This window comes from Phascolarctos cinereus, unplaced genomic scaffold (genome assembly GCF_003287225.1).
Source record: "Phascolarctos cinereus isolate Bilbo 61053 unplaced genomic scaffold, phaCin_HiC Scaffold_5;HRSCAF=322, whole genome shotgun sequence".
Lineage (NCBI taxonomy): Eukaryota > Metazoa > Chordata > Mammalia > Diprotodontia > Phascolarctidae > Phascolarctos > Phascolarctos cinereus.
Genome location: NW_027555958.1, coordinates 232,283,485 through 232,304,543, shown reverse-complemented (window position 1 = coordinate 232,304,543; position 21,059 = coordinate 232,283,485). Strand labels below are relative to the sequence as shown.

Below are 21,059 nucleotides of genomic sequence, written 5' to 3'. Positions count from 1 at the left end.
TTTCTAGCAGCTCTCTTTGTGATGGCAAAGAACTGGAAATTGAGGAGATGCCCACCAATTAGGGAATGGCTAAAAAAGTTGTGGTATATGATTGTGATGGAATACTGCTATACTGTAAGACTGATTTTAGAAAAACATGGAAAGACGCATGAAATAATGAAGAGCAAAATGAGCTGAACCAAGAGAATCTTGCATATAGTAACAGCAACATTATCTGAAGAGTAACTGTGAATGACTAAGTTATTCTGAGTATTATAAATAGTCAAATCAACTACAAATGACTTAGGAAGGAAAATGCTCTCCACCTCCATTGAAAGAACTGATGAATAGAAGTATGCATGGTATGGTGTATATGTATGTGTATGTACATATATATACATATGTATGTATATCTCTGTGTATCTATGGGTGTTTGCATATGTGTGTGTTAAATGGTGACCTCTAGTGCAGGGTGGGAAGGGAGGGAGACAGCTTGGAACTTAAAACAGAACAACTACAAAAACCTTATGTAAAGTTTAAAAAAAAGAGAGAACATGGGAAATTAAAAGATGTAGGAAAACTGGAAAGGTGGGGAGGGACTTTGAACACCGGAGGATTTCACATTCATCAGTGGAGTTTGAGTAGGAAGATGACATAGTTGGACCTATGCTTTAGTGAAATCACTTTGGCAGCTGAATGGACGATGGATTGGAAAGATCTGAGGCAGACAGACCCACCAGCGAGCTCTTGCAATAGTACAAGTGTGATATGATGAGGGTGGGTACCAGGGTGGTGACAATATCAGAGAAGAGAAAAGGAGTACTGGAAAGATGTTGCAAAGGTGAAATCAATAGGCCTTAGCAATGGATTGGATATTGGGGTGGGGTGGGGAGGAAAATCAAGGATGACACCTAGGTTTCAAGCTTGAGGGACTGGGAGGTGGGTCCCCTTGATAGCAATAGGAAAGTTGAGGGAGGGGAGGGCTTAGGGAAAAGGATAATGAGTTCAGTTTGGGAAATTTTGATTTTAAGATGTTTAATGCATTTTTGGTTAGAGATGTCTGAAAGGCAATTGGAGATGTGAGATTGTCAGTTAACATAAAGCTTAGAAAAGGTTAGGTAGATTTGAAAATCATCAGAATAGAGATGGATAGTTGAATCCGTGGGAGCTTATGAGACTACCAAGTGAAATAATATAGAGGGATAAGAGAAGAAGACCCAGGATAGAACCCTGTGGGATATCCACAGTTTGAGAATGTGACCTGAATGAGGATACAGCAAAAGAGACTGAGAAGGAGCAATCTGATAGGTAGGAGGACAACAGGGGGAGGGGGGAGAGGAGAGGGAGGGAAGGAGGAGAAGAGAGAGAGAGAGAGAGAGAGAGAGAGAGAGAGACAGAGACAGAGAGACAGAGAGACAGAGAGAGAGAGAGAAATATGATCAACAATGTCAAAGGCTGGGGCAGCTAGGTGGCCCAGTGGATAAAGTTCCAGCCTTAGAGTAAGGAGGAACTGAGTTCAAATCTGGCCTCAGACATTTGACACTTACTAACTGTGTGACCTTGGACAAGTCACTTAACCCTAATTGCCTTACCAAAAAAAAAAATGTTAAAGGCTGCAGAGAAGTCAAAAAGAATGAGGACTGAGGTGAAAGTCTTTGGATTTGGTAACTTTAGAGAATGCAGATTCAGTAGGATCATAATGTCAGAAGCCAGATTGTAAGGGGTTAAGAGAGTGAGAGGAAAGAAAGTGGAAGCATCTATTATAGATGCTTTCTCAAGTTTAGCAAAAAAGGGCAAGAGAGACGTAGGATAATAGCAGGATCAAGGGAGGGTTTTTTGAGGATGGAGGAGATATGGGCATATTTGTAAATAGTAAGGAAGGAGCTAGTAAAGAGGGAAAGATTAGGGATAAGTGTGAGATTGGAGATGACAGAGGAAAACAATCTGCTAGAGAAAACGAGATGGAATGGGATCACTTGTGCAGGTAGAAGGGTTAGCCTTGGTAAGAAGTAAGGCTACTTCTTCCTGTAAGACAAGAATCAAGGAGGAAATAGTGGCAAAAGGCATCTGGGTAACATGAGATGAGAAAGAGGGAAGAAGAGAGAGGATGACAGTGAATGATTTCATTTTTTTTTTAATTTTGAGGTTAGGTTCTCTGCTGAGAGGTTGGAGGGAGAGGAAGCCATGGGAAGTTTGAGAAGGGATGAAAAAGTGTGGAAGAGCCACTGTGGAGAGTGGGGTAGTGAGTTGATAACAGACATAGAATTGTAGAACAAAAATTTGTAGTGGATGAAGTCAGAACAGTTACATGATTTTTTTCCACCTTTGTTCAGCAGCAGTCCATGTGTAGGAGCAAAGAAGGCCAATGGTGGGAGCCATCCAAGGATGAGGCTTGGCAGTGCACAATTAGCAATATAAACGATAAGGCAAGCAGATAGGGACTCAAGAGAAGAGGACAATGTAGAGTTTAACTAGTTCACCCAGAGGTTAAGATCAGCAAAAGCAGCAGCTAGAGCAGGAGTGATGGCCAGGAGAAAAGTAAAGGGTCAAGGAATTTGGAGGTCATGTGTGGACAAAAAGTAGGATTTGCTAAGAGAAGGAAGAGGGACAGGTAGAAAGCCAGTGATTATGGTCAGACAAAAGGATTTCAGAACTCTTGAGCAAGTAGATGGCGCACTTGTGGATGATGACAAGATCAAGCGTATGATCATCTTTCTCTTTTTTTTTAATTATTTTTTAATTTAAATTTTTTTTATTTTTTCCATATGCTTTTGAGTTGAAAATTTTTCTCCCTTTTCCTCCCCCCCACCCTCCCCAAGATGGCGCACAATCTGATATAGGCTTTACATTTACATACCCATTAAACACATTTTCACATTAGTGAAGTTGTAAGTAAAAATTAAAACCAATACAAGGAACCATCAGAAAGATGAAACAAAACTCAACAGAAGGTAAAAATAAGTGATAGTGATTCGACTTCCATAGTTCTTTCTTTGAATGTGAACAGCATTATCCATCCCGAGGCCTCTGGAAATGTCTTAGATCCTCATAATGCTGAGAAAGGTTCAGTTTAACAATCTTAGTCATTGCATAACGTGGCTGTTATTGTGTACAGAGTCCTCTTGGTTCTGCTCACTTCACTCAGCATGAGTATGATTATCTTTCTTGCATGGCTGAAGTGGAATAAAGGAGTAGGTCATGGGAAATGAGTAGGTTGAGGAAATGAGTCATTAAGGTGTTTAAAGGAGAGTCAATATGTGTGTGGAAGTTCCCTAGTATGAGGGCAGATATTAGGGAAGAGAGAATATGAGGAGTTATTTTGTCTATTATAAATACACAAACCAACAATAAAGGACATATGAAAAAAGACACTACCTGCATCCAGAGAAGGGACAGGGAAGGGACGGGAAAGTGGCCCCTGATTCCCATAGGAGGCAAAGGCAGTTAGCCAGGCCAAAGGTATGGTTTAAGTACAATTTTATGGAATAGAGGGTAGGGGACAAGAGAATGGAAAGAGCAAGCATGGCTCCAAGGTGCCTGGGATATCAGGTAGTCTGGAGGTGATACGCAAAGAGAACAAGAAAGGGGATGGAAAAAGTTGCTCTGGAATTGAGCATGCTTTGTGAAAGCACACTGATAAGTCCATGGAGGGGGCTTCAATGCATAGTCTTCTTTGATCACTTTTCTGGCTGGTCACATCATGTATCATGTCTCCTATCTCATGTCCTGCTTGCTCCATCTGCTTCAAGTACTCTTTTCTACCTCATCACTGACACAAGTACTTGTATGTCAGAAGTAGGTAGATGGTGCAGTGGATAGAGTGCTAGACCTATAATCAAGAAGACCTCAGTACAGATGTAGCCTCAGACACTCTCTGTCTAATACTAGGCAAATCACTTCATTTTTGTCTGCCTCAGTTTTCTCAACTGTAAAACGGGGATAGGAATAGCATCTACTTTCCAAGGTTGTTATGAAGATCTAATAAGATTTATTTGTAAAGCACTTAATACAGTTCCTAGAACACAATAGGCACTTAATAAATGCTTGTTTCTTTCCTTCCTTATATTCAACATTCTATCTTCTGCCTCTGTGAACTAAGGCATGAATGAATGAATGTTTTCCCTCCTCCTCACCTCTGCCTCTCAAAACCCATAGCTCTTCAAGGCTCAGCTTGGTGTTAGTTCCTATAAGAAGATTTTCCTAGTTCCTTCAGTTCTTAGTGCTCCCCCTAAAAAGACATTGTTTGTTTATTGTATATACATCTTGTATTGACTTATATGGGTACATATTGTATTCTCTTATTATAATGTAAGCTCACTGAGGGCAGAGGCCATTTCTTGTTTGTTGGAGGTTTCAGGGTAGAGGATTGTTTGTATTTGTGACAGCCACACTTTAATAAGTACCTCATAAATACTTGATGAATTGGATTGAATGGGAGGACACTGCAGGAGAGAAAAGAAAGCTAGAGGAGAGGAGGCGGAGAGATGCTAAAGAAGAGAGGGATAGGGGTCACTGCAGGAAAATGAAGGAAACCTGGAGAAAGGAAAGGAAATTAAAGGACACTGGTAAGAAAGAAGTGGGCTAGAGAATGAATAAATGAATGAATGAGAAAGCATTAATCAAACTCCATGTGCAAAACACTGAGCTAAGTTCTAGTGGAAAAAAAAAAGTAATACAGTCCCTGCTTTCAAGGAGCTCATATTTTAATGAGGGACACAATACATCTAGTAGATTTCAGCTGCAGATCAGATTTTTTAAAGTCCCGTGGTCCTTAGGGTGCAACAGCAAAGCCGATGCTAAAACAGCTTTTAAAATTTCATTGCCACTGGTAAAACAACGTTGGTTTCTGATGTTGAACTTGTGACTGTGCCAAGACTGGGTCTTGAGTAGCTGTGACCGCATAACCCTCAGAAGCAGCCACATATCCACAGAAGTTAATTTCCCCTTGATAATGGCTTCAAGGGCTGTGCTAGAAGGTAGGCTGGGAAATGCTGGCACCCCTTACCTGCCCATCTGTGGCAGATGGTTAGCAGTTGGTGTTGGTGGTGACAGAGAAAATGGGTCTCTTCTCTATACTGATTGCTCCCCTCAGTGATGTCTGAGGAGGTTGGTGAGCAGGGCTGGTGGTCTAAGGTGCACTGTTAGTCACAAGACTGTTGGGTTCACGGTCCTGGCCTGCCTCCAACAGGATGGAGAGGTGCTGGTGGTCTGAGGTGCGGTGGTGCTGCCTGAACAAGCCAAGTCCTGTCTCTCCTTCAGGTGCCTTGCTGCTTCGGAGAGATTCCAGAGCTGAGGGGAAGAAGTTGGGAGACACTGTGGGTGAGGAGAGGGAGGAGCTAAGAGACACTACTAGGGAGGGAGTGGAAAGGGCTAAACACCTGAGAAGATTGGACTACATAAAGGGGAGGGGCGAAGACTCAGTACACGTTCTGGGTAGAAAGACAGAAGGGTGTATCTTCTTTTTACGTTAAATGAATGATCTATAGATGTGTGCAAACATATACAAGTTCCCATATTTTATTGTGTTTGTCTGTATTTGTAGTCCTAGAGGGTAAGTCTTCATGTCACTGCTCTGTACCGGGATATACGGGAGCGTTCTTCCTGCCTGCCCTCTCTCCCCGCACCCCACACAATCTTTTTATTTCCAGTATCAGTGCTTCAGACTTCTGTCTTCCCGCAGTCGTCTGGCTAAGGGTGAAATTGGAAGGGGAGGGACTGGGGAGGAGAGAGGACTGGAATAGAGAGCGGCTCTGGGGCAGATGCAATGGCCTGGAGGGAGGTGATAGCACGAAGTTCCCTAAACTAACACAGCTTTGGGGACTGGAGGGGAGGGAGAAGAAAAAGGTGTCATGAACAGAGAAGTAGCTCTGCTTCCTTCCTGTTCCCCATGTGCCCTGTTTCCCTCCCTACTGGTTTGGCTGCTAGAATGATCTCTGGAGGCGGATCCCACGCAGGAATCCTGCCTCTTTCCCTTCCCTTCTCTCCGCTCTCCTCCCCACCCATCCGGCCTGCGCTGGGGCCCCAAAGGGCACTGCCCCCGGCGGAGCTGGAGTCTGGTTAAGGTAAGGAGAGGAGGAGAATTTATGCTCACCAGCATACTGAGTACCCCTATCCCGGGACCAAACAAACTGGGTCTTCTCCATCCTCCGCTCCTTAGGAATCTCGCAGCGTCTGGCCCCTCGACGACTTCTTAAGCAAACCTTGGGGTCTGGAGGAGAGAAAGCTACAGGCAAGTGAATGGGGAGGGCCTAGGGGTTGGGACCAAGGGAGCCTGGGAGGTGTTGGAGGTGTTGGAGGTGGAAGTGATTTTCTGTACAGTGTGATTTTAAGGGAATAGGAATTCCCTGTGTCCAAGTCAACATCATTTACGGAGCTCCCTTCTGCAATCCAGCTCCATCCATATTCGACCTCTCTCTAGCACCTAAGGACACAGGATTGCTATCTTCCTATGTTGAAAAAGCTGTTTTTCTGAAAAGGCTGAAACTAAGGGTTGGCAAGGCAGGCAGCTACCTAAGGAGGAGAGTCAAGATAGAGAGCATGCAAAATAAAATCATTTATGTTTGCCGCTAGAAAACATTATCCTCCATGTCAGGTAGCTATTTCTTTTCTGACAAGTCTGTATATATGTCTCAGGATGATGAGAGCCTATGAGAGCCTATGAGAGACAGTAACACCCAGGGGGACACAGTTTTCAAATGAAGTAATAATAATTTTTATAGGATCTTAGATTTAGAACTAGAGGGGATCTCAGAGGCCAGCTGGTTCGTTTTATAGAGGAGGGAAGTGAAACAGAGAAAGGTTAAGTGACATAGCTATTTAGCAAAGCTAGTATTGGAACCCAGATCCTCTGCCACCACACTCAGTATTTTTCCCACTTCACCAGTTATGCACAACTAAACCTTTTATGCTCTGGAGTAGTCCTGCCCTACTCAGCCCCAGAGGGCAGAACTATCAGCAAAGTCTGGTGGAAGTTATAAGGGGAGGCAAAACTTTCTGACAGTTAGAGGTGTCCTAAAGTGGAAGGGATTGCTGAAGAGGAGCTAGTGACTTTTTAAAAATTAATTAATTTATTTGTTTAGTTTTCACATTCACTTTCATAAGATTTTTGAGTTCCAGATTTTTTTTCTCCCTCCCCTGAGAAGCTAATGAATTGCCCCTTAGAAAAGATCTTCAATTAGAGGCCAGATGACCACTTGCCAGGGATGTTGTTCAGATATAGTTTGGCAACAATGACTTTCTGAGGTTCCTTCCAATTCTGAGATGATGATTCAAAGATTCTCTTTCTCATGTGCTCAGCATCCTGTGAGAAAATGACTGAAAACAGGGGGATGTAAGAGGGTAAACCCTCAGGTCTGGTCTCCTCCCTACAGGAAATATACAAGAGAGCCCTAGGGAAGGTAGGAGGAAGGAAATGGACTGTGGGAGAGGTGGGATAGAGCAGGAAAGGGGACACCCATAAAGAAATCTGATGGCAGATGGAGGGGTTGTTGGAGCAGGGCCACTTTACTACTTAAACAGTCTACCAGGGGTGGGGAACCTTCCGCCTCAAAGCCACATGTGGCCCTCTATATCCTCAAGTATGCCCCCTAACTGAATCCAAACTTCACAGAGCAAAACCCCTTAATAAAAGGATTTGTTCTATAAAACTTGGACTCAGTCAAAAGGCTGCACCCAAAGACCTAGAAGGCCACATATTGTCTGTTGACCCTACTGCCAGGATCTTAAATGAGAATAACTCCCATTTACCATTCATATAAAGATTTGTGGTTTATAAAGGCCAATTCCTTATAGCAACCCTGTGAGGTGGTGCAAGAATGATTATTCCCATTTTAGAGATGAGGGAACTGAGACCAAAACTCAATCATCAATCAACATACTTATTGATCATTTTGTTTCAAGCACTGTGCTAGGTTGAAGGAATGGTGGAGGTTGGAGATTCCATAATAGAGACACATATGCATCAATCTTCATTCAATGATTTTTGTTGTTCAGTTGTGTCCAATTCTTTGGGGTTTCCTTGGGAAAGATACTGGAGTGGCTTGCTATTTCCTTCTCCAGCTCATTTTATAGATGAGGAAACTGAGGCAAACAGGGTTAAGTGACTTGCCCAAAATCACATAGCTAGTAAGGGCAGATTTTAACTCAGTTCTTGAACACAGGCCTGATGTTCTATCCACTTCACCACCTACCTGCCCCTCACTCAATGATATTACAGTCTAGTTAGGAAGGAAAAAAAAAAGGAAAACAATGATAGAAAAATTAAATGCCATAGTGCAAGCGACCATCAGTGCAATGGGAGTTCAGAGGAGGAAAAGATCATTAGGGATTCCCATGGTCAGGGAAGATTGCATGACCTCTGAGCCTAGAAAGGTGAGTGGGATTTGGATGGGCATCTGGGAGAGTACTGAGGGTAGAAGGAAGAAAAGACAAAAGACTTGGAGGTTGAAATTAGGTGAAGGTGACAAAACCATAGAATCATATTCACAGAGCTAGAAGAAAACTCAGAGATCATCTAATTCAACTCCTTCATTTCACAAATAAGGATACTAAGGCTTAGAGGGATGAAGTAACTTGTCTAAGGTAACACAACTAGACAGTGGCAAAGGTAAGATTCAAACCCAGGCCTTTTGACTCCAAATCTTAGACTATAGTATAGCATGTATTGAAAATAGTGAGGAGATCTGACTGAGTCTGCTTAATGAAGAACAGAACAGAGAATCATAGAATGCTAAAGTGATCTTAGAAATCATGGATTCTAAACTCTTCATTTTACAAATAAGGAAACTGAAGCATAGAGAGGTTAAGTGATTTGCCAAGGACTCTTGATTCCCAGCCCCTGGCTCTTTCTTCTTAACTTGGGCAGCTAGGTGGCACAGTGGACAGAGTGCTGAACCTATAGTCAGAAATACCTGTTTCAAATCTGACCTCAGACACTTACTAGCTGTGCAACCCTGAGTGAGTTACTTAACATTTGACTGCCTCAATTTCTCCATCTGTAAAATGGGGATAATAATAGCACCTACCTCCCATGGCTGTTGTGAGAATAGAATGAGATATTTGTAAAGTGCTTTGCAAACTTTAAAGCACTATATAAATACTAGTTATTATTATTATGATGATTTATTATTACAGACCCCTTTCCTTGAGTAGATCCCTCTATGCTGTCTGAAATCTGATCCTACCAAGATAAATCCACTTCCAGGGACCAGGAGACATTAGGCTGCTTGTAGGACTAATCCTACTGCACCCTGGAGGAGGAAGGAACTGATACCCTACCTTCTCAGGTAAGAAAAGCTCTTTCCTCTTCTCCCTCCTGGACAAGCAGAATTTCTGGGGAATTTGCTTTTCTGGTTGAGTCAACTTCAGTCAAAACTATCTCACAGAACTCTCCCCATCTCCAGATACGCAGCCCTCAGGTCTTCTCTCTGGATGAAAATCAGACCTATTAGAGCATTTGAACTAATGGTGTCAGGGATTTCATGCATCTGAAATGGTTACATTTTAAAAGAGGATTATGGGAAGAGGGCAATACTTAGCACAAATGAGTTAATTTCTAATGGTCAAGTTTTAGGCCCCAGTGGAACAGATATTTTAGGATATGGAGAGTATACCTAGAATCCTTCAAATGTCTCCATGATTATTGGCATGAGTCAAGCCATGTGGGTTTTGATGAAGGGGAACATAGAAAGAATTCCCCAATGCAGAAAGAATCTGTAGGGGAGAAAAGTGAAAGGTTCCCGTGGAGTGCAAGAGGTGATGAAAGAAGCCCAACTGCATTTTAACTCCCATCAGCTGCTTCAGGTCTCTGCCTTGTCTCTTCAGGTGCCTGTACACCATGACCTGGAGACCTCATATGTGGATCCTAGCAATTCTCCTGACTGGCTTCGGATCCAGACTCTCCTGCAGCAGCTGCCTCCACAAGACAGTGATGTGAGCCCCAAATGCCAGCCCCATCTGCTTAATTCCCCTTCTCCTTTCTCTCTTTTGTTATCCTCTCTCCCAGAGCAGCTCATCTCAATTCATCCTGTATTCATTGAGATGACTTTCTTTGTGTCTAGAACTTGAAATTTTTACAGTGTTACTTGGGAAACAAAAATGAAGGGGTGAAACAAGGGGAGAGCAATAATAAAAATTATTGTAAATAAAAAAGGTTTAGACAATGATGTTTAAGGTTACAAATGATGGCTAAGGTCACTTCTCATGCTATGATGCTATGAGATCAGTGCTATTGAGAGTTATCAAGGAAAGCTTCCTGGAAGAGGTGAGACTTAGGCTTGCACTCTGTTTTCTTCCCCTCTCTCCTATTGGACTACCTACTAGCCTCCTCTTCCCAGTTTTCCTTTTCAAACAAGAAGACTCTATAATCTTTTTTTCCTCCTTCCTAGCAATCAATCATTTTTCCTTTGGTCTAAGTTTACTCATCCCCCAAATACTGCTGTACTACGAATCACTATGAATTTTGACAGGAACGGTATTGTTCAATCCTTGGGGAAGAAGAGAGATTCCAGCTTCGGCTGTTCAGTGCCCATCGGAGAAAGGAGGCTCTGGGTCAGGGGGTCATCCGATTGGTGCCCCCTAGGTTTGAAGGGTATATGTGTGAGAAGGTGAGCTGCTCCAGAACCCTACTCCAGTTAGCATCATTATGCCCTTATCAGTCACTATTATTTATCCTCACTTCTAAACATTGTGGATCTCTGCTTCAACTCCAGGGGTCACACGGAAGGGCTGGTTTTGCATTATGGAGGTGTTGAGGGGTCCATAGAGTCACTATGTCACAGAGGATAGAGAGCTGACCACAGAGTCAGAAAGACCTGGTATTAGGTTCTAATCTGTACTAATCCTACCTCTCAGTGGCCCTAGGCAATGTTCCAAGATTGTAAATTGCAGAGAAGGTTCTGATCTTGTTTGGGAGAGGAGGTTCCTTATCTAGGGTACCCTACATTGATGAAATATCAGGTTCTTAAAAAAAAAGAAGTGTGAGTACTTACTACATATTTTTTAAAATAGTGTGAAATGGAAATTCATAGTTTTATATGAATCCTCTGTGTTGTACTGTGTGTATGAAAATGTTAATTTTTTTTGTCTTTATGCATTTAAGTTCAAAATGAAAGAACAACTTTTTAAAAAGAAGCTGTAAGGAGGAGGGCGAGCAGAACATTATAGAAATAGAGTTGGGAGAAAATTTCGCAGAGGAATAGAAAAGTGGAGGAAAGTTGTGATAGAAGCCTGATTTGGGGAAAGAATATGATAGAGGCTAGGAAGTGTATATCTATGTATGCTTGTGTATGTGCCTGCATGTGTGTGAACAGGTAAGCATTCTTGGGAGGGAAATGGCAGAGGCTAAAGGGTGGGGTAAAGAATAGAGGGCTTAGAGATTACTTTTTAGAGGCTAAAGTGAAAGGTACAAATATTCCAAAAGCAGGAGGCTAGAAGGTGAGAGGATGGAGAATTTCTCTTGGCTCTTTCCTGATACTTTTCCTTATCCCACAGTGTGGTGCAAATCTGAAACCAGGTGAGCCTGGGGTGTTTGCAGCTAGAGCGGGGGAGAGGAGTTGCTGGCATCCTGGCTGCTTCACCTGTCAGTCCTGTAGCCAGGCCCTCCTAGACCTGATCTATTTCTACCACAAGGGGCACTTGTACTGTGGCAGGCACCATGCGGAGCTGCTCAGACCTCGCTGCCCTGCCTGTGACCAAGTAGGTATGGTTCCCTTGGGAGGGGAGAAGAACAGAAAGAAGGTGGCTGGGGCAGAGGAAGAGACAGGGACCTCCTGAGGGTCAAGTCTTAGAACCATTGCAGCTCAATACCCTCAGTTTATAAATTAGAAAATTGAGGCCCAGAGACTTGGTCAGATTAGTGCCTGGTTAGAGGCAGAGCACTTCTGAGAATCCAGGTCTCCTAGCTTCCAGGCTAGTGTTTGGTCCAGGGCCCCATCTGCCTCTTCCTAACCCAGCCTTCACTTTCTACAATCTTCAAGCCTCTCACCCTTCCCAATCTCAAGTAGGCCTTTTCATGTCTGTCTCTCTGTTCTTCCCCTTCCTCTGTAGCTCATCTTCTCTGGCAGGTGCACAGAGGCTGCAGGGAGACACTGGCATGAAGATCATTTCTGCTGCTTAGATTGTACAAGACCTCTTAGCTCTGGACAGTATGCTCTGCCTGGCAGTGGGCCCTGTTGCCCCAGATGCTTTGAAAATCGACTTCATTCTGATCCCAACTCCAGCCAGCCTGAAGGAGAGTCTATTGGTAAGAGAGGAGAATCAACTTAAAGGGAAGGGTATGGGTCAGAGAGCTAGAGAAGCCTAGGCTGGGATCTGAGTTCCAATCCAATCCAGTATAATCTAATAAACATTTATTAAGCACCTGCTATGTGTCAGGTGCTATGCTAAATGCAAGGGATACAGTTAATAAAAAAGAAAGACAGTCCATGCCTTCAAGGAGTTTACAATGTAATTGGGGGAGGGGACGGAGAGACCACATGTAAAAAGAGGCAGGAATGGAAGAAGTAGTGGGGAGTGGAGGAGGTACACTAGGGAATACCTGGCACAGGAGGGTATCTCGCATCTTGTTCTGTGGAATTGAGACCCGAGCAGCTGATGCTGAATGAAGTGGGGCAAAAAGTCCAGTTTGTGCCCTGTATGAAGGAAGACATTGAGAAGAGTTTGTTACTCCACTATCCACCTCTCCAGTCAGAAGAGAGAGGAGGCGGAGGGACATGGTGAGGGGTAGAGTGAAACTCTCTTCTCCTATGAGAGATACCCTCTTAACCCAAGGGAAAGGGAGTAGGACAAAGGAGTGACTAGGGTTGTAAGGAGGAGTTTCAAAATTCCTTAATGATCAATCATAAAAGCTCCAAAATCTGCCAAGATTTTTTTAGCTGTTCTAACTTTTCCCTGTAACCTCCATGAAGGAGGATTCAGAGGTGTAGAGGGAAGGGAGTAAGTAAGGCTCAGGGAACCAAAAAGCAACTGCAGTTTTCCCCAATTCTCTAGTGCCAAGAGAATTAACAGAATTGGGCATACACTTCCAGATAGGGCATCTGTCCTTGTCCTCTATGCTGTGGAAGGTGTACCCAGGTCCATGGCCTCAAAGGAACCCAGTGCACTGAGATCCTGAGAGCATCAGGCTAAGTGAGAGACAGCCTCATAACTGCCTGCCCAAAAAGCACCTCCAAGCCTTGACCCCAACTGCAGAGCAAGAAGGGGAAGGGAGAGGCTTAGATACCTTCCAATCTTGGCTGGAGAAGAATTTAGGGTTAGGCAGTTTCCCTGTACGGGCCACCAAAATGTTGATGTTTAGGGGTTTAGGGGTGCTGGGACCCTGAGATCACAACATGCAGGTCCTGCTTGTAAGAATTCAACCCAAGCCTTCTGTCAGCCAAAGACAAGGTTTATTAGAACACCCATCATACTGGGCAGACTCTTAAGGAGTCTGAACATTAGCAAGCTATTTGCTAGATTATAAGAATCTGAGCTTGGTAATTTAGAGGTTTTATTGTCATTTGTGGTTGTTATGTGACTTTTTGTGACCCAATTTGGGGTTTTCTTAGCAAAGATACTGGAGTGGTTTGCCATATCCTTCTCCAACTCATTTTACAGATGAAGAAACTGAGGCAACCAGGGCTAAGTGACTTTCTCAAGGTCACCCAGCTAGTAAGTGATTGAGGCTGGATTTGAACTCATGAAGATGAGTCTTTCTGATTCCAATCCCAGTGCTCTATCCACTGTACCCCCTAACTGCCCTAATTTAGAGGTGATGAGCTTAATCTGGAAGGAGCTTTGTGTTCCAAGGAATTGAGACCAAGCAGAGCAGCAGATATGATTTGGAAAGCTAACAATAATAGCTACATTTACATAGAGGTCTTCTCTGCTATCCCCATCTCCTCTCACACCCAGCCCAAGAGTGGTTTCTTGGATGCTGGAAACTCCTTTGACCAATGCAGATTGACACCTACTCCTCCACCTCTAGTCTTAGGGCCTTGTCCAGGGTCACACAGCCAGTGTGTTATCAAGGTCTTGAACTGGTCTTTCTGCCTTTGAGGCCATTTAGCATTACAAAGTATTTTCCCCTCTGCAACCTTGGGAGGTAGGGAGTACACAATTGTTCCTCTCCTCATTTTAAGGATGAGAAAGTTGGGGCTTAGAGACTAAAATGTTTAGCTGTGTGACCTTGGGCAAGTTAGTGGACTAAGACAGTGGTGTTGAACAAATAGAAATAGGGGCCACTGAACCATAAATAAGGAGCCCTGACAACCAAATGTCAGTTTAGAAAACCAAATATTAATGTTATCTTCTATTGTATTTTTATTTAGTTTGTTAAATATTTCCCAACTGCATTTTAATCTGGTTCTGCTACCCTCTGGTGTAAGAATAGAAATCTAAGACATTTCTAAATTGTGTAGTCAGCAGTTTCTCTTTCTTCCCATTTAAGGGAGACAGTCATCCCTAGGCTTAAAGGTGACACTAAGAAGTGTCATGAATTAATGTTACTATAGACCTGGGGGTTAGAGACCCTTGGTCATGGCCCCCCAAAACTTAGCTGTTCCTTTTCCTTTCCCCAACTTCCATCATGCTTGCCCAAAACTTACTTATTCATTCACTCCCCAGACCCTTGTGGGGGAGAGAAGGGGAGGGCATTTCAACACAGAATAGAAAAGCATCCTTCCCTCTATCCTGTCAGGGTTACCTATAACCACAGAGGTGGGGGAAGTGAGGAATAAGGTAAGGTAAGGAGCAGCATCTGCTAAGGGGGCCTAGCTACCATCTCTTTTGAGTTTTGTTCTGGGTCAATAAGAAGAGACATCAAATTAGTCTGAAGTTGTCATCGAAGGTGCAGACAGGTGTAAATTCCTTTGTTTGGCATTTAAAGCACAGGAAAGAAAGTGGTTTTTTCCAGCTTCTAGGGGAAAAAAAGAAACCTAGCCCCTAAACCCAACAGTATTATTATTATCATTAAGCTTTTATTTAGTATTTTACTTATCCCAGTTACATGTAAAAACAATTTTTAACATTTGTTTTTAAAACTTTGAGTTCCAAATTCTCTCCCTTCTTCCCTCCCCTACATTGAGAAGGCAAGTAATTCACAAACCCAACAATATGCTTTAAAATGTGACCAAAAATTAATATTCCTATGGACAGAGCTCCCACATGTAGCAAAGAGAATGGCGGGTCCCTCACATGCAGTGAGGGCTGTCCTAGTGTGGCTTAAAAGGAGGCAGAGGAGACATCGCTATCTTCTTCTCCCTCTATCTTTCTCCAAGGGAGATTTTATTTCTATCAAGAGGAAAAGCAGGAAGTTGGGGCTACAGGCTACCACTTTATTTTCCTCAGTGAGAGGAAGTATTAGGCTAGAAGTATAACTGTCTGTTCTCTTAGATGTAGTCTAGGCGATATGATCAGGTTCTGTCTAACTTCTGATTGCTTTGTTATTTCGTGGGGAGGGGTAACCCCAACTGCATATTAAAGGCTTGACCCCCTTCCCAGTTTCACAGTAAACATGCAGTAAGTAGCAAAGAAACCCATTTATATAAATCACAGCATAACACAGATCAGATAAAGTCCACATAGGAGGACATATACCGTACAAACAGAGTGCAGGCACTCTCCCTTTGGGAGCAAGTTAATTCAACTTAACCAAGAGACAGCGTCCTAGATTCACATAAGGGGAAACTCCTTTAAGTCTCTAAAGCAGTAAGCTGGCTATAGGGACATGATAGAGACTGCCATGTCTTCCCAGAATCTTTTCCTTTAGCAATCTGAACTCTTCCACTCTCTCTTTCTAAGCTGGCTGCCAGGAGCACTGAAGCAATTTGATGCTTGAAGAAGACTCAAAGTTTGATGAGTTGGGGACTGGGACTCAAAAGGGGGATTCAAAGGGAACCCTTTCTTATAGAACCCACTTACTACTTATATGACAAGTCACTTAACCTTTCATGGCCTGTTTTTTTTCCTTGCAATATGAGAGAGTTCATGGGATTTGAGCTCAGGTCTTCCACACTTCAAGTGCATGGCTTTATCCATTATGGTACCTAGTTCGACTAGATGACCTTTTAAAATTTTTTTTTATTTTATTAATTTATTTTGATTTATCAACAATCACGTCCATATGCTTTTGAGTTTAAAATTTTTCTCCCCCTTCCTCCCCACCACCCTCCCCAAGATAGCGCACAATCTGATATAGACTATACATTTACATTCCTATTAAACACATTTTCACATTAGTGAAGTTGTAAGTAAAAATTAAATTAAAACCAATAGGAGGAACCATCAGAAAGAGGAAACAAAACTCAACAGAAGAGGAAAAAAAAGATATCGATTCAACTTTCACAGTTATGATTACTATCTGTGTCTTTTTCTCCATCTTTCCCCCCCTTGTTTATGCTTTTCCTTCTCCTTTCTCCTTCCCCCCCTCACTAGTGTTTTGTTTTTGACCACTGCCTCCTTCACTCTCTCCTCCCTTCTATTATCCCTTTCCCTTTTCTTTCCCCTTTTCCCTCCTACTGCCTATATAGGGCAAGTTAGATTTCTATACCTAATTGATTATGTTATGCCCTTCTTGAGCCAAATCTGATGAGAGTAAGGTTCAAACAATGCTCAACCCCCTCCCTTCTTTCCCTCTGCTGTAATAGGATTTTCTGTCTTTTCCTGTAATGTAATTTACCCTTGTCTGCCTCCTCCTTTCTCAGTACATTTTCTAAGATCAGACTAATCCACTTACTTGGATCCATTTAACCCACTTGATCAGATTTTTTTTATCTTTACATTAAAGTCAACTAATATCCACCCCCTTTATGTATACTCCTTTAACATGGTGTAATAACAATACAGTTCTCAAGAGTTGCAAGTGTCATCTTCCCTTGTAGGGATGTACACAGTTTGCCCTTATTAACAACATTTTGTATCTTTCTGTCTCATTTACTTTTTATGTCTTTCTTGAATCTTGTACTTGAAGATCAAATTTTTTGTTGAGCTCTGGTCTTTTTATCAGGAAGGTTTGGAAGTCCCCTATTTCATTGAATATCAATCTCCTCCCTTGAAAAATCATGCTCATTTTTGCAGAGTAGTTGATAGTTGGCTGAAATCCAAGCTCCTTTTTCTTAGGGAATATCGTGTTCCATGCCCTGTGGTCTTTTAATGTAGAAGCTGCAAGGTCCTGTGTAATCCTGACTGTGGTTCCATGATATTTAAATTGTTTCTTTCTGGCTGCTTGCAGCACCTTCTCTTTCATCTAGTAATTTTGGAATTTTGCTATTATATTCCTTGGCATTGTCAGTTTGGGATCTCTTTCAGGTGGTGAGCAGTATATTCTTTTTATGGTTATTTTACCTTCTGGTTTTAGGACTTCAGGGCTGTTTTCCTTTATGATTTCCTGAAAGATACTGTCCAGGGGGCACCTAGGTGGTGCAGTGGATAGAGCACCAGCCCTGAAGTCAGGAGGACCTGAGTTCAAATCCGGCCTCAGACCAAACACTTGACACTTACTAGCTGTGTGACCCTGGGCAAGTCACTTAACCCCAATTGCCTAAAAGCGAAAGAAAGAAAGAAAGAAAGAAAGAAAGAAAGAAAGAAAGAAAGAAAGAAAGAAAGAAAGAAAGAAAGAAAGAAAGAAAGAAAAAGATATGGTGCAGGATCTTTTTTTCATCATGATTTTGAGGCAGCCCAATGATTTTTAAATTGTGTCTCCTGGATTGATTTTCCAGGTCGGTTGTTTTACCGATGAGGTATTTTATGTTTTCATCTATTTTTTCTTTTTCTTTTTTGCTTCTGTTTGATTGATTCTTGCTCTCATAGAGTCATTAGTTTCCATTTCTCCAATTCTAGTTTTTAACAGATTGTTTTCTTCTGTTAGTTTTTGTACTTCCTTCTTCAATTGGCCAATTGTATTTTTAAGTGATTTGTTTTCTTCAACGTACTTTTTTTTTCCAGTTTGCCAATTGTGTTTTTTAGGGACTTGTTTTCTTCAGTGTACTTTTTTTTTCCAATTGGCCAATTGTATTTTTTAAGGACTCTTCTACCTCTCTCATTAGACTTTTAAAATCCTTCTTGAGCTCTTCTAAGAAGGCTTTTGGGGCTTCAGACCAGTTCCTATTCCCTTTTGATGTTGCAGATGTGGGTTTGTTGACAATGTTGTCCTTGTCAGAACTTCTGTCTTGATCTTCACTCTTCTCATCTTATGAATCTATGGTACGTTTCTTTTTACTCATGGTGTTTCTTTATTCCTGGCCTTTAAAGAGATTGAGCTCTCCTACTAGGGAACAGAGGGCATTGACCCAAGCTTCTTGTGTTGGGAGCCTAGGTCTTGGTCACTGGCTTTGTATGCTGGGGCCTCTTATGTTGGCAATTGGAGGCTGTTAGGGTTCTGGCAGCTTACCTGATGTTGGGCTGGAATCAGCAAGGCTGGAACTTTCAGGCAATTCTAGGTTGACTGCTTTTCCTTTCCTTTAGCTTTCTTCAGCTCCTTTTAGATGGGTGCTGCAGGGTGTTTATCTGCCTAGGGCCCCTTGCAATGCTGCCTCCCTCCTTTCTGCTAATGCACTAGGAGATTCCTTTGCAGTAGAGTGCCGAGGCACCTGGTGGTTTTCTGAGCTGCTTTCCACTAGGTTCCCCTGCCCTCACTGAGGCACTTGGAGGTCCAGGTGTTGGTGTTTGCCTACTCTACCACCTGGGCTTCAGGATCTCCTCCTGGTTGACAGTTGGAGGCTGTAGGGTTCTGACAGCTTACCTGGTGTTGGGTTGGAATCAGCAAGGCTGGGACTTTAGGAGGACTCTAGGTTGCTTTCTTCAGCTCCTTTCAGATGCAAGCTTCAGGTGTTTATCTGCCTGGGGCCCTTTGTAGTACTGCTTCCCTTATTTTTGCTGAGGCACTGGGAGACCTGTTTGCTGGGCTGCTACACTGCTGTTTCCTGTCTTTCTTCTAGTTCAGCTGTTCCAGGGTTTGTTTGGTTTTTTCCTCTGGGGTGATATTTTCTGGGTTTTCAGAGTCTGATAGGGGAGGGTGAGGGAGACTACCTTTTCTACTCCGACATCTTGGCTCCCGGAAGCGGAAGTCTCAAGACAGTTTTAAAAAACAAGATGTGAAGCTCTTCCCATTAAGGGTTGAGTTTCTGAGGGTAAAGAATCTGCCAGTAGGGAAGAGGCTGTATTGTATCTGTCAGGAGAGAAAGCTGGACTAGATGACCTTTAAAATCGCTTCCAGCTATAAATTTAAATTTCTAGGTCCTGTGTCTTTGCAGCTCCAGCTCCAGATAGGGAGTATCAAACTATCAGTCCTCCAGCATTTTTTAAGTGGTAGGTAGTAGGAATACAATAACAAAGAGTGAAACAGTCTCTTATCTCAAGGAGCATACATTGTATCTGGGACATATTTACAGAGAGAAGCATGCACAAAATAAATACAAAGTAATTTTGCAAGAAGGCATTAGCCCCTAGGACATCAGCAAAGGCCTTTTACAAAAGGTGTCATTTGATCAGAGCCTGGAAAGAAACTTTTTGCTGTTCTTTGCATTCTTAGTGCTTAGCACAGTGCCTGGCACATAGTAGGTATTTGCTTGTTGAGAGGAACAAGAGGTGGGAGTGCATTCCAAATTTGGTGGGAATAGCCAGGGTGCAAAGGTGTAGACCAGGGATATGAAGTATTATTCTTGGTGAAAAAGTAAAGCCAGTTTGGTTGGACCACAGATTGTGTTAAACGGAATGTATAAGGATGGAAAAGTAGGTTTTTGAAGAGCTTTAAATGCCAAACAGGTTACAGGTAAGTCAAGTCTAAAATTGTTTATTAAGCACTTACAGTACCAGACACTGTGCTGAGCACTGGAAATACAAATACAGACAATCTTTGCCCTCAGGGAGCTTACATTCTAATGAAGAAAGACGACATGTAAAAGGAAACTGAAAAGGAGCCTTGAATGCCTCCAATTAAAGCAATGGGACAATGGTCCAGCAAAAAGATTGAGGATGGTCAGAGTGATGCTTAATAAATGCTTGTTGATTGATTGATAGGTTGATCTTTGTTGTTTCCTTTCTCACAGCCTCCCAGAGCAAAGATCCTACTCCTGTCTGCTCCAGTTCCTGCCATGAAAACAGTATTGAGCAACCTACAGACAGCCCTGTAGATGAGAAAGATGAGATTCCCCAGAGCTTCCTAAACAGTCCTGGGATCCTTGAGAAGAGCTCTGAAAAGAGAAGACAAAGTCGCTCTCTGAGGACTCCTCGTTCAAGGGAAGATGGGCCCTGCCCCACTTGCTCTTCCTCTTCGGACTCTGAGCCTGATGGCTTTTTTCTGGGACAGCCTCTACCCCAGCCTGGGGATAGGAGTCCTGCTGATCCTGGCAGTTTCCACCTACATGCTGGGGGCAGAGCCCCAGGAAGACAGTGTAGGGTCTGCTAGAATTCTGCCCTCCTTACCCTTACTACTACTGCCTCAGATGCAGGTGGTGAAAAAGTGTGAACCTGAGCATCTGTCCCAGACAGAAGACTCCCCCCTCTAGAAAATGGAGCCTGGAGTCTTCAGTGAAGGAGGTTGCAACCAAGGACACTGACATTCAGCAGTGAGCAGGGGTTCAGGTCCCAGCCCTGGGGGTGAGAGTGAGTAGGATTCTGCTGTGGGGTGAAGATACCCATCTTCCTGACTGGCATATACTTTTCTTCATCTTCAAATAGGTCCAGCCTTTTGGGACTATCCCAGCTCCATGTTTGCCAGGCCAGATAGAGCTACAAGTACTAGCCTTGCATTGACAGCTGTCCTCAGGTTAACCACATCTTCAGTGAAAGCTCAGGTAGTTCTGAAACCTGGGGGGGTCAGTTAACAAGTATTTATTAACATTGAATGAGGGCACTGTGCCAGGCACCAAGCAAGCAGGCACTTAATAAGTGCTGGTTGACTGACTGACTGACTGATTGGTGTACCGACACAATGGTGTAAATAAAACTGGCCGTGTGACTTTGAACAAATTCATTTTCCCTCTTTCGTGGTTATTCTCTTCAAATTTGCGTTGGACTAGAGAATTCATATCTTAGGTCCCTTTTCCACCCTTTGGCTCCACGCTTTTACAAGCCCTGGCCGTCGGACCCAGTGACCCCGTGACCCC

The 21,059-nt window shown here is 43.0% G+C and overlaps 1 protein-coding gene across 1 annotated transcript; it reads left to right on the top strand.

Moving 5' to 3' along the window:
• Nucleotides 1-5,168: 5,168 nt before the first annotated feature.
• On the top strand, nt 5,169-20,922 carry PRICKLE4 (prickle planar cell polarity protein 4). Its single transcript, XM_078155678.1, is given in 8 exon segments — nt 5,169-5,298; nt 6,083-6,208; nt 9,130-9,263; nt 9,802-9,909; nt 10,446-10,583; nt 11,470-11,673; nt 12,025-12,220; nt 20,001-20,922. Coding segments are annotated over 8 exon segments (1,395 nt in total). The 3' UTR covers nt 20,360-20,922.
• The last annotated feature ends 137 nt before the right edge of the window (nt 20,923-21,059 follow it).